This window comes from Lipotes vexillifer, unplaced genomic scaffold, assembly GCF_000442215.2.
Source record: "Lipotes vexillifer unplaced genomic scaffold, Lipotes_vexillifer_v1.1 scaffold1545, whole genome shotgun sequence".
Lineage (NCBI taxonomy): Eukaryota > Metazoa > Chordata > Mammalia > Artiodactyla > Lipotidae > Lipotes > Lipotes vexillifer.
This window is the reverse complement of record NW_006789763.1, coordinates 443,956-456,600: the sequence shown is the minus strand read 5'-3', so window position 1 is coordinate 456,600 and position 12,645 is coordinate 443,956. Positions and strand designations below refer to the sequence as shown.

Here is a 12,645-nt window from a genome sequence, read left to right as displayed (position 1 = left end):
GGGGGGGGGGGGGGGGGCGCTTGTCCTGCTCACAGCTGCACCCCCAGTGCCTACAACAGTGCCTGGGACCAGGTAGGTGCTGGGTAAGCACCTATGGAACGAATAACTGATCCATTTGTTTGTTCAACCGATGAAATAAAGTGCCCTACTTTTGAAAGTGTACACTGCTTCCAAGTTCTTACTATTATAAATACAATAACGAACACTTTTTTCAACTCAACAATAAAATAGTAAGACAACGTAGCTCTTCTATCTTGAGATAACTATATATATAAAAACTCATATTAAAGTACTACGTTGGACACTTTGTGGTACTGGGTCAAAAACAAACATATTAGCACAAAGAAATAAGGCCTCAAAGTTGATCCATTTGTACTAAAGGTAAGATCAAGTAAGCTTTCAAAACCAAGGGCAAAGAAGAGTTATTTACTAAAGACACTAAGGTAACTGTGACAGAATTTAGAGGGGCCAGGGAGGAAGAAAAGATCCCAGGGCTGAAGGAATCTCCATCTAGCTACTCAGGGTGCCAACTCCCCCTTAACTCGAGGGGCCCCTCCCTGCTACTGAAGCTGTGACACGGAGATGAAGGTGATGGCCTGTGCTTCCCCAGGAGCTGGCTAAGTGCTGGAACCTGAGGTTCCGTGCCCCCCCACCCCCGGTGCTACGGGACACTTCCCTTGCGAGAGGAAGCCTGTAAGCCCCTGTCCCGTGTTAGAGACATGCACACGGGCTCGTCCACAGCCCCACAGCACAGGCGGGGAGCAGGCGGGCGCCAGGCCCACAGCCAAGCGGAGGGCAGTGAACGGGGTCCGAAGGCTGAGCATCCGTGCAAGCTGGAAGAGCCGAGGGGTGAGGAGGCAGACGTCCGGGGCGAGGGCACGGCCTGCTGCGGAGCGCAGGCACCCCATCCCTCTGCTGCTGCACGGACGCCAAGCCCTCATAAGGCTCCAGGGCTGGCGGGACCCAGCAGAGAGACAGGAGGGCCTGCGCCACAGCACAGGGAAGGCGCCGATGGGCCTCGGCAGGGCGACCAATCTCGCCACGGGGGACGCACACCCGCCGGCGCACCGGCAGCCCGAGGGGAGGGCCCAGCCACGAGGACTCGTGCCGACGCGAAGCAGCACAGAGGCCCTGCCGCCTGGAAGCCTCAAGCCCCAGTCACACAGCCCGCTGGGCCTCATATTACGTTAGACTTTGAAAAATGGTGAGTTACTCGAGCTAGTGTTTGCTGTGAACGAGCGCTTTGTTTGTTCCAGTGATGAGTGCCTCTGAGCCCAGTTCTCTGAGTCTGGACCAGAGCACGGAACAAAGGAGCAGAGAATAAAGGCCTCTACCCACCCTCACGCCAGATGCACTGCCTACGGTTCCGTTTCAGCAAATACGAACTGTTCAAAAAACAACAAGCTCTTACCTTCGTTACAGGCTAGGTGGGCAAAAAAAGCAATGATCTGCACTGTTTTACCAAGCCCAGCTTCATCTGCCAAAACGCCATTGAGGTTCTTCCGGTAGAGCTTGGCCAGCCAGTCCAGGCCAATCTTCTGGTAATCTCTGAGGGCACCGTACAGAAGAGCCGGAGCGTTCAACTTCACCTGCAGGGGCAGACGGTCCCAATAGGCACATCTCAGAACAACCATTACAACTGTTGTCAGATCAGTCATATGATAAGCCTACTAGAAAGCCACAAAGATGATTTACAGATAACAGAAAAAGAAAGATCCTTAATTGTTTTTCCTGACAACCTCTGCCGTTGGGATAAAGAGCTCATTTGGAAGGAGGTAGCTTTTCCCCTTAACAGAGACACCATCCCTCACACAGGGCACAGCGGCTCACCGCGGTGCTGATCCGAGCACTGCCCTTGGGCAGGATGGCTTCGGCCACAGCGGTCACTTCCGCGATGTCCTTTGTGTGAGGCTTCCCGACAACCACTCTCTCTGTGGCTTTAAACTGGTCCATGATGAAGAGCGAGTCGATGAGAACCACACCCTTCCGGCTCTCCCGGTCACCTGAGCAGTCTTCCACGTCTGTGATCAATGGAAAAAGGGATTTGCGAGGTTTGAGAGGCTGTGATAGTATTATGAGGCCACTTAACATGACAAAAAAAAGAGAGAGAAGAGAAAAAAGAAAAGGAGTTGCTAGAACCCAAACACTTCAAAGACAGAACTGAGCAGCAAAGTTTTGTTTCTAATCCACTTTAGCTAGTTAACAATGTATCCAGATAAACAGGTACGAACTCTTATGGAGTTTGTAGGACCGCTCTGGAAGGCCCTTGGGTGAAGTTGGAAAATATCTGTGCAGCATCAGGAGCTAGTATCACCCAGAGATTTACAGCCATCTAAGGGTTTAGTGACCGCCCTCCACCACCAAGAATGGAAGAATCAGAAGCATCACAGCTTGGGCAAGCAAGGGGGCCACCGGGCCCCTCCTCGAGTCCCGCTGCAGCGTTGAGTCCAGCAAGCCCTGGCCTCCCCGCAGAATCTCCTGGGCCCCTCCCTTGCTGCCCCCCGCAGGCAGCCACGTCTATGGACCAGAACAGGGGGGATGAAAACAACACGTGGACTCTGCCGGGCGTAGTCTGTGTACCTCCTTGGAACGTCCAATAAAAGTCAAGTAAAGTCCTTAAAGTGGGTGTGTTAAACAAGCACAGCACAGCCTGGATAAATGATAAAACCTAGGCCCGTAAAATTTGTATAAATCTGGAGAAGAGTATTTCTGTGTTGTTCACAACTTGATCAAGTACTCCGATAATTATGCCAAGTTAACCAATAAAAATAAAAAGCACAGAATTTAATGAAACTATTAATATAAACTTTCGTATCAAATATATTTTCAACTTTTTATCAGACTGAAAGAAGTGAAGGTAATTCTTAAACTCTGTTTTAAGCACCCTTCCTCTGTTTAGTATTTTGACTTTTGTTTTCAAAGCTGAATTCTTCAAAGATGTTAAAACAGACCTTCGTCTTCACTTGTCTCTTCACTGTCAGGTTTAGGTTGGGGCCACTGGAAATTCGGCAGAAAGGCACCTTCATACAACTTCATCAAGTCAATTAAGGGCAATTCAGCTGGAAAGGATTGTAGGAAGAAAGATTATTTTACACCAATAGTGTCAGCAGGGAAGAAAACACAGTCAGGAGAAGGGCCCTTTCATATACAGTTGACCCTGAACAACTCAGGGGTTAGCGTTGCCTACCCTGCAGTGGAAAACCCGAGTGTAACTTAGTCTGCTCTCCTTGTACGAGGTTCCTCCACACCCGACCAACCGTGCATCATGTACCACTGTAGTGTTTACTATTGGAAAAAATCCACGTGTAAGCAAGTGGACCTGCGCAGTTCACACCCGTGTTGTTCAGGGGTCAAATGTATATTCCTTTTCCTAGCTTTAAATTAATTCCTTGGGAAATGTATGTATTTTCTAAAAGCACATTTATTTTTTTCCAAAAACTAATAATGACTGCCCATTACTGATACAAGATATACGACCTTTTCTTTATAAAGATGAGAATCTTTGAAGTGAAGAAACTCAACTTTTATTCATAAAGGAACAAATATTCCTGAAATAATCTTAATAAATGTACAGTAAAATCTACAGATTAATAAACGAAAATATAAAAATACTGATAGAAATAATCAGTGGAGATGATACATAAAAATACAAAACATCAAGTAAAAGTCAAAAATAAAACAAAAACTGTTCAAAAAAGATGATAAAATATTGCTATGGACTTTTTGTATAAAGAGCTCACCCTAATTGATCAAATAGCCCACCACACTGAAGCCCAATGGGCGAGGGATATGGAGCTGTCTCACACACAAAATACTCTAAAGGGCTCATAAAGTATCTCTCTAACTGAGCATCTCCAGAAACCAGTGCACAATGTATCCCCCACTGCATGGCAACCACCTTAAAACCGTAATGCTGGACGAATATAATGAATCAAACAGTCTCAACACTGCGGGTGATGGTATAAACAGGCTTAACTTTTCTGGAAACCAGTATGAAAAGCTGAAGAGCTTTAAATTTCATGCCCTCTAACGTCACTATTTCCCACTCCATGGGTCTGTCCAGGGGAGTAATCGGAAACTTGGACCCAGGTTTGTATTCACAGTTCCACTGGGTGTTATATATAACAAGGCAACGAACGCTGTGAGCTGTGTACCTGTGATACGTAAGCCTTTCTGCACGTACACCGTATGTCAATAAAATCTGTGGTCAAAGTAACGAACGCCACAGAGAAGCACCCCAAAAGAACAGTATTAAGGGCTCTCTTCGTTTAAGACTTATAATCCAGTGACTTCATTTGCTCATGATTTAAACTATTCGTCGTATGGGGCTGACAGGTAGATACATGATAAAGCGGAGACCAGCCGTGGAAGGGAGGCAGCGGGTGTATTGGGCGTTTGTAATAAGGTTCTTCAACTTTTCTGTTTGTGTGTTTTCATAACAAAATGCGGGGAAATGTACACATACATCATATAATGGCTATCAAGGTAGGAAAAAGAAAAACAGCAGAAACAACGGGAAAACTACCTCAAGAATGAGATAATTCGTAAGGTGCCTTGGAACAAACAACTCACAGGAATCAACAGCCTTCACACATATAAACTAGTTTGAAGATATAACGGGAAAAAAGATTCTATTTAGACAGAAAGTATTTCTATACTTCTTTAGACAGAAAGTATTTAAATACTTAGAATCTAGGTTTTTAAAAACTCACAACATCTACGTAAAGAAAGTGCTGAAAGGTTCACGAGGGGCACGAGAGGAGACTCGACCAGGAAGAGGCACCCCAGTGAATGGACGAAGATGTGCCCCCGGTGACACGGCTCCCTGAGGTCACAGCCTGGTCAGCTCCCCTGAGTGGCCAGGGATAACCAGGGTGATCGCCTGCTGTGGGGACACCAGCCACCGTGCCACCCCATCCTGAGGACGCTCGAACAGCCACCCGGAGAAGTCCCCGTGTAGGGGGAGGGACTGGGCTCGCCTGCCAACAACCATCCACCCGGCCAGCTAGGGGGCCAGCTGGGGTGGGCCGGAGGCTGGGCCTGCTGACGGCCGCATCTCCATGAGACCCGAGCCAGAAGCACCCGGCCGGGCTGCTCCCAATTCCTGCCCTACAGGAAGGGGTAGAGTACCTCCAAGTTAACACAGACTCTACCAAGTCAGGGATGCACACAAGAATCAGGAAGGCCTGCAACAAGAATGCAAGACAAGGTGTAGCTCAAAGGCTAAGAGAAGAGATAAAACAGAACACTGGACTTGAACCAAGCAGTCGTGAGCAACCACCACAAGCTACTGCCCTTCCGGGTGAAACTGTCCCCTCAAATCAAGGACAAGCCGACGGCTGGGAGTCCCTGGCGGCCCAGTGGTTAGGGCTCCACACGCTGTCACTGCTGAGGGCCCGGGTGCAATCCCTGGTCGGGGAACTAAGATCCCACAAGCTGTGTGGCGCATCCAGAAAAAGAACAAGCCAAAGGTGCCCACCATCAGCACCTCTATCTCTACACTTTATTGCAAGGAACGGGAATGGAAGGACCAGGATTATAAAGAAAAAACTGTTATTCTTCAGAGATGAAGAGGCTGTATACACACAAGTAACGTTGAGAATTTAGCACAGCTGCTGGATTTAAGATCAGTAAATAAAAATCAACTGCATTTCTACAGACCAGCAACAAATTAAAACATAATCTTAAAAAAAAATACCACTGATTACAACTTCAAAAAATATAATGCACCTAGAAATAAATCTAATAAAAATACGCAACCATAAAATGTTAGCGGAAGCTATTTAAGGAGATCTAAGTAAACGGAGAGGCTACTTTGATCATAGGTTGGAAAAGCTCTTCATAGAGGTGCAATTCTCACCAAACACATTTGAATCAAAATCCCCAACCAGTTTTTCTCTGAAACTCGATAAACTGATTCTGAGCTGTATCTGAAATAGACCCAAATTAGTCAAAACTCTCCTAAAAAAGAATAAGGCAGAAGGACTGACCTAGCTACGCCTCAAGAATTATCATAAAGCTAGAGTAATCAAGGGAGTGTGGTACTGGTACAAACTGACCAGTAAAACAATGAAGGTTCCAGAAAGAGCCGTGCGTATCAGGAAAACGTGACTAACACGTGAGCCGGCACTGAGCATCACTGAGGAATGATGGCCTTTTCAAATGGCATGCGGAGAGTTAAGTTAACCATTTGGGGAAAAAAAAAAGAAACTGCACTCTTATTTCACACTAGAGACAAAAGTGATTCTTGGTGGATTACAAACATCGATACGAGCGTAAAACAAAAATTTTTAGACAATGCACAAAGACATCCTTTTGATCCTGAGGTTAAAAAAATTTCTTTTAAACAACACGGACAAACTCAACTACACTAAAACTAAGAGCACCTGTTCCTCAAAAGCCACCATAAAGAGAAGGAAGACCCACCCCAGACTGGAAAAAGGTCACTAGGACACACGTCACTGACAAGGAAACGTGTCCAGAACACAGGAAGAACACCCAGAGTCAGTACAGAAAAGAAAACACAAAACCAAGTGGGCAAGGACAGCTGTGAGAAGACGCTGCGCCTCGTGGGTCACGCTCCCCCACCACAGGCAGACACCACCAGGCGCTCCTGGGACGCAGGGCCTGGCCCAGCGCTCCAACCACGGCGGGGCGCCGCCTCGTGTGTGCACGCCCCGCAAGCCGGCCCCCCTGCTCTGAGCACAGACGCTCGAGCACGTGTGCACAGGACACACGAGAGTGCTGCAGGCAGCGCCGCCTGTGAGGACAAACACAGGGAAACTTTCCACTGAACTGCCCACCAACAGCACAACCTCTAACCCGTGACACGTGCACACACAGACCACCATTCAGCCGTGGGCACTGATCCTGTAGCAACACGCCTCCACGGGGACGAAACTCGGGAACAGAACTGAGAAAGGCCAGAGGGTGAGCCTCCAGAGTGACTCCATTTATTGCAAGTTCCAAGACCCAAACAAAGCGGTACGTTCAGGATTCACGCAGGGGGAGGGGGAAACTGAGTGGAAGGAATGATAAACGCAAGATCCAGGCCGCAGTCACCCCCTGGGACGAGGGCAGAGGCAGAATGGTGCTCTCTCCGACACTGGGCGGCGTGGCCGCTTACACCGCACGCAACCTATTGTGGTTCTCATACCTTACGTGCGTGTTTCAATAAATGTTTAATAGAGCATCGCAGGAAGCCGCTCGGAGCCCACCTTCTCTGGCTAACTCCAACAGCTCCGCCTGGTGGTCCGCAGCCCCCTCCAGCGCCTCTTCCTCTGCAATCGTCTCCTCCTCGTCTTCCACTGGAACGGCCACCATCAAATGTCAGCGAGAGACCCCACGGCATCTTCCTCGCAATTACTCATGAAACGCTACAAGGCTCCAAAACTGTCATGCACAGCCATTAGAGAAGTGAAAACTAAGTCCTAATTTCTCAGGTTAAATCTGGAAGTGATAGTTTATTAAGTAAGCAAAAAACAAGGGACCATACTTTATACTTTCTCTTCCATTTCACAGTGTGAAATAGAGGCCGGTTTTCATCACATGACAGACCTACTCAGGCCAAAACAGGGAGCGATGTGGAACTTCCTGTCCACCTGCAGAGCCCACTACAGAAAGACCCACAAGCACGTTGTTCGGTGTCACTATGAATTCATCATCGCCCATTTCAGAGGCCCCAGCCCCTGCCCAGCTGAGGATTCCCCGAGCTCAGCTCCTGTCCGGCAGCTCCAGCCCTGCAACCCCACAGCCAGCTGGCTCCTGGTGGCTAAGAGTCCACCAGCACCCATGGCAGAGCCCCACCCACCCTCGGGCCACCTCTCCATCTGAGCTGAGCCCTCACCATGGCATGCCTTCCCTCCCGCTGACTCCTGCCCCCAACACGCACCGCCTCCCCTCCCTACCGACAAAAGGCACACGCGTGCACGCACACGCACGCACGCACGCACGCACACGGTCCGACACCTTCCCTCCTCCACAATCCAACTCCTCGTCTCTCCACTGCAAAACCCCACCATCCACCAAGGCACCCGGCCCCCAAGAGCATAAGCCACTGAGCCACCGGACTCTTCCAGTCCAGGCGGTACTCGACGCCCTGGCAGCACCGAGCGAGTTTTCCAGCTGCGCTCTCAGAGAGCCCTGCAGACAGCCAAAGCACCAGGGGGACAGACCTTCATCATCGGTTAAAGATGTGCTTGCTTTTCTTTTCCTTCCAGGTATCCCCGAATCCTGTGACACAGAACACAAATCGTAAGCGTGACATCTGAAAACATAGAACGAGAACCCAGAGCAGAACTGTCTAGTCAACATGCACCCGGGAGGACCTGGGAGGCCGTGCCAGGCGTGTCCACGGCAGACACCGCAAAGACGGGGAGGAGGCTGCGGGGAAGCAAGACGAAACCCACGCCTGCTCTTCCCAAACCACCATGGTAACACCCAGGTGAGCCTGAAACTGGAAAGAACCAGCTGTAGGCCCAAGGGGGACTGCTCTCCAGTGAGAGAGAACGCTATCATGCCTACGACTTCCTGCAGACAGACACCCCCTCGCACAGCGAAGCGACAGTCCCGAACTCACCACAAAGTTTTCCCGTAACGCATCAAGCCCTGTAGGTCTCGACTCTTTACCTAAAGAGACAGGTAACGTGATTCGCTTTCACTAAGGCAGCGGAGGAGGTGACGCTCCTCACACGACCATGGGCACCTGTGCCCGCCCCCCAAGGAGAGCAGAGGACAGCAAGGCGGGTCCCACCTCCCCTCTGCGACGCAGGGCGGCACAGCCATACCGCCACGCCCGCTCTCGGCTTCAGCAGGAACCTAGAGTCTCCAACCTGGCAAAGCTTCTCGCTCATGACTTGCATAATCTTAGAGCTCCGTGACTTTCAACAGGGACCACCTCCTTCACCTCAGTTTCCTCATCAGTAAAAGGGAGGAATCCTCCCCGCCCCCTCCCCAGGTTTCCAGTGATGGGGTAGCTACTGCTGAGCACCGTGGGAGCAGCACGACGCCTAGACACGGGGACTGCGGTGGGGCGGAGGGCAAAGCCGGGGGAGTTCATCTCACTCTCCGGGGACACAGGGGACAGGCTCAGAACCTCAATCCTGAGAGCGCCCCAAAGTTGGTCACCCTGGGGCTTATTGACTCATACTAGCGAATCTCGGCTGCTGAGTAAACAGCCTCTCGGGGGAGGCTCAGTGGGAAGCCACAATGTCACAAGGCAACAGTGAGCAGAGAATCCAGCAAACAGAGCCCGCAGAAGGGCAAGGCTTTTTAAAAAGTAATCATACCTTTCCGGGAAACTTTCTGGAAATTTAAAGCCTTTTTCCTTTTTTCTTCTAATTCTACTTGTAGTTTTATTTCCACAACCTAAATGCAAAGAGTTAAATAAATAAGCATGTTACTAAGAAATACAAGCTCTATATATGAAAACATTAAAACTCACACATGTAGACCAAAAGCACAGCTGTCCCAACCCCATTTCAGATTAGAGCTGACCCTTGGACAACGTGGATGTGAACTGTGCAGGTCCACCGGTACTCAGATTTTTTTCCAGTAGTAAATCCTACAGAGCTGCATGGTCTGCGGCTAGCTACGCCCGCAGCCGTGGAACCGCAGATGCAGAGGGCGGATGATGAGCTGTGTGCAGATTTTCAGCTGCACGTAGGGTTGGCAGCCCTAACCCCCCACGCTGTTCAAAGAGAAATGTTCAGTTTGGTACTCCTTCATTATTTTGTGTCAACTGCATCCTGCCCAAATTCTGTCAGACGGTAAGAAGAGAATTTTTACGAAAAGGAAGCAAGAGACAGAGCAAGCCCACTCTGGAACTAAGCAGCCTTTAGTGACCTGCACCAATACTAAACAGAACTACCGGTAGGGCCCCTCAGGAAGGCTCCCAGACACCACAGAGCGCACAGGCCACGGCTGATGGGGATTTCGATGCACAAAGAGAAACACAGAGGCAGAACCAGGTCTCCTGATGAGCCAACAGCCCAGAGGTGCCCAGGAGGTGCGGGCACCCGCCTTTCCTAAGGACGCCGCAGGCTCCACCTGTGGGAGTTCCCCATCGCACAGGCAGGCGGGGCTCAGAAGGCCGCCTCAGCAACCCCGACACAGTCTATGCTCCCAGGAGCCCATCAAAATTTCAGAATTTACCTGTTCAATATTTGACCAAAAATATTCTATTTCCCTAGCAGTGGACGCAGCTATCCGTCTCAGCCGGTTCTGCTCTTCTCTCCTTCCCCGCTCCTCCCGAAGCTGCTTCTCTTCGTGGTGACGCGCCACAGTTCTGACAAGCTAGCAAATGAAAGTCCAAGAATTTTACGTGTGCGCTGTGTCATGCTATCAGAAAAAAGATACATGACGTTTCTTTAAACTCTTCTCAGCCCGTAACTACATATAATCCACAGAGAGACACACCCTCACTTACCCTAAGGGCGCGTGGGAGAAATGCTGATTCCAGTGAAAACCACCACCAACGATCTGCCTGACTTTCCTGCAAGTGTTATTTTACCAAACACACATATTTTTCTCCAAAATGGAATATCATACTGTGCTACAATCGTCCATTCCCCCTTTAATATATGAGTAACATCTTTCCATCAATCAACACAGATCAAAATCATTTTTAATACGTATCATTTCCACTGCGTGAATGCAGCCAAACTTAACTCCTAGGATTAAAAAAGTTGGGTTGGGATAATTCACGTTTTTTAAGGCTTTTGCTTTCAACTGCCAAACCGCTTTCCAGAATTTCTACTCTTTACCTCCTCACCAGCTGTACCTCCAAAAGGTGCAGAGAAGTAACTCAGAAAGGGACACATCCTGAGCCCCGAGTGCAGCGGAGCTGCCAGCCTCTCAGCTCTGGGATGCCCCCGAGGCGGCCGCCCAGCACAGGACTCCCAGGGCCTTGCCCTGGTCAGCGTGCACCCCTCGCACAAAGCCGCCGGCTCCTGGGGGTGGAAGGACGGCGCGAGGAGGGGCAGCACAGCGCGCAGCCGCGGCCCCTGGCTCAGCTGCCTCTCAGCTCCACCGCTCAACGCCCATCCCTGCCCCTCGGCCCCGGCCACTGCCCTGTCCAGCCCTGCGTCCACATGCTCAGGACCATCAACTTTCGTGAAAAAGGAAATGTTTAAGGAGCGATCTGGTTTTTTTCTTAAACACGCATGAATCTGATTAAAGACCCTTTACACTCAGACCCTGCTGTTACCCCCTGGGTCTCGGCTTCTCTCTACCAAAACTACGTGGGGAAAGCAAGGGGGAGAATTCAGAGGAGGGAGGTGGACAGGCCAGGCACACAGAATCAATCCCCAGTCCTGAGAGTATAGGAAATATGAAGGCAGCATCCAGGTCCCGAGGAATAAAGACACACAGTGATGGAGGGAGAAGCAGCTGGGCCTGGAGCTATGTACACGTACGCAAGGACAGCTGCTCTACACTCTGGGACCCAAGAGCCCTAGAAATCTGTCACTCTCCACACTGCCAGCTTTAGCAGTAGCATCTCCTAGAGGTCCTACCCCGGGCTGGGTGCCTACTTTGGGAGCAGAGAGAAGGAAATAAATTCTGAGCCAAAACTGGAGAGAAGCTGGACCAGAAGACCAGGCAGCACAGAGCAGGCAGGCTGCGGGCAGCCAGAAGGCCGGGATGAGTGCCCGAGCTGCCGGCCAGCCACCTGGCCTCTTCCCCCTTCCTACTCTCAGCCTGGATCTGGGGGGCTGCAGGCATCCTCATGCCAACTGCCAGGGAAAACTGGCCAGAAAAAGAACCCAAATCCCAGGATAGAACTGCAGCAGAAGGGCCGTGTCTGTTCCCAGCAGTCCACACTAGAGCACTGGGGACAACCCTCAGAAATGAAGCAACGCAGCAGTTACTTTCTAAATAGCAGCAAAACATTCTTCAGCTACATCGTAAGTTAAGATACTCTTTAGAGGGACTTCCCTGGTGGTCCAGTGCTTAAGAATCCGCCTTCCAATGCAGGGGACGCAGGTTCGATCCCTGGTTGGGGAACGAAGATCCCCCATGCCGTGGGGAAGCTAAGCCCACGCACCTCAACTAGAGAGCCCACGCGCTGCCAACTACAGACCCTACACGCTCTGGGGCCTGTGTGCCACCAACTAGAGAGCCAACACAGCCAAATAAATAAATATTTAAGAAGAAAAAGAAACCGTTTAGAAAGTGGGGCTGGGAGACCTCCGTCCGCACACTTCAGCCCCTGGCGCTGCTTGATGACCCCTGGGCACCGCGGTGGCCTGTGTCTCAAACCCACCTTCTTGGCAGCAGCCACCTTCCACCTCCTCTCCTGGGCAAAGTCTGTGGCCATCCACTGCATCTCCTCTAGCAGGTAGTCCCAGTGCGATTTGGACCGCGGGGCCTCCTGCAGCTTGGGCAGCCGTCTGAGGGACCACAGGCCTTCTTTCCTTAAATCTGCTATCCGCTGATGGATCTGGTTCTCCTGCAAGGAGCACAGGGGTGGAAGACGTCCAGCACAGTTTAAGTGCAAGCCACCAATGCACACCCCAGTCAGTGCGACCCTGCTACGTGGAAGTCTCAGCAACAAAGAAGAGTTGCTGAACAAGGCTCTACGAGAGGGCAGAGGCAAGGGCGTGCGACCCCCGGGAGCCCCGTCCTGGAAACCCAGGACGGAGCTCC

The 12,645-nt window shown here is 50.6% G+C and overlaps 1 protein-coding gene across 1 annotated transcript in view; it reads right to left on the bottom strand.

The window, feature by feature from the left end:
- Nucleotides 1-12,645, bottom strand: part of EP400 (E1A binding protein p400) — a 92,052-nt gene that overhangs the window by 58,663 nt on the left and 20,744 nt on the right. The window contains exons 6-14 of the mRNA XM_007462795.1: nucleotides 12,263-12,448; nucleotides 10,153-10,293; nucleotides 9,288-9,366; nucleotides 8,579-8,628; nucleotides 8,175-8,232; nucleotides 7,218-7,307; nucleotides 2,952-3,059; nucleotides 1,831-2,021; nucleotides 1,412-1,589 (exon numbers count right to left, since the gene is read on the bottom strand). Of these exons, the coding sequence (XP_007462857.1) occupies nucleotides 1,412-1,589; nucleotides 1,831-2,021; nucleotides 2,952-3,059; nucleotides 7,218-7,307; nucleotides 8,175-8,232; nucleotides 8,579-8,628; nucleotides 9,288-9,366; nucleotides 10,153-10,293; nucleotides 12,263-12,448 (1,081 nt within the window). The remainder of the gene's footprint in view (nucleotides 1-1,411; nucleotides 1,590-1,830; nucleotides 2,022-2,951; nucleotides 3,060-7,217; nucleotides 7,308-8,174; nucleotides 8,233-8,578; nucleotides 8,629-9,287; nucleotides 9,367-10,152; nucleotides 10,294-12,262; nucleotides 12,449-12,645) is intronic.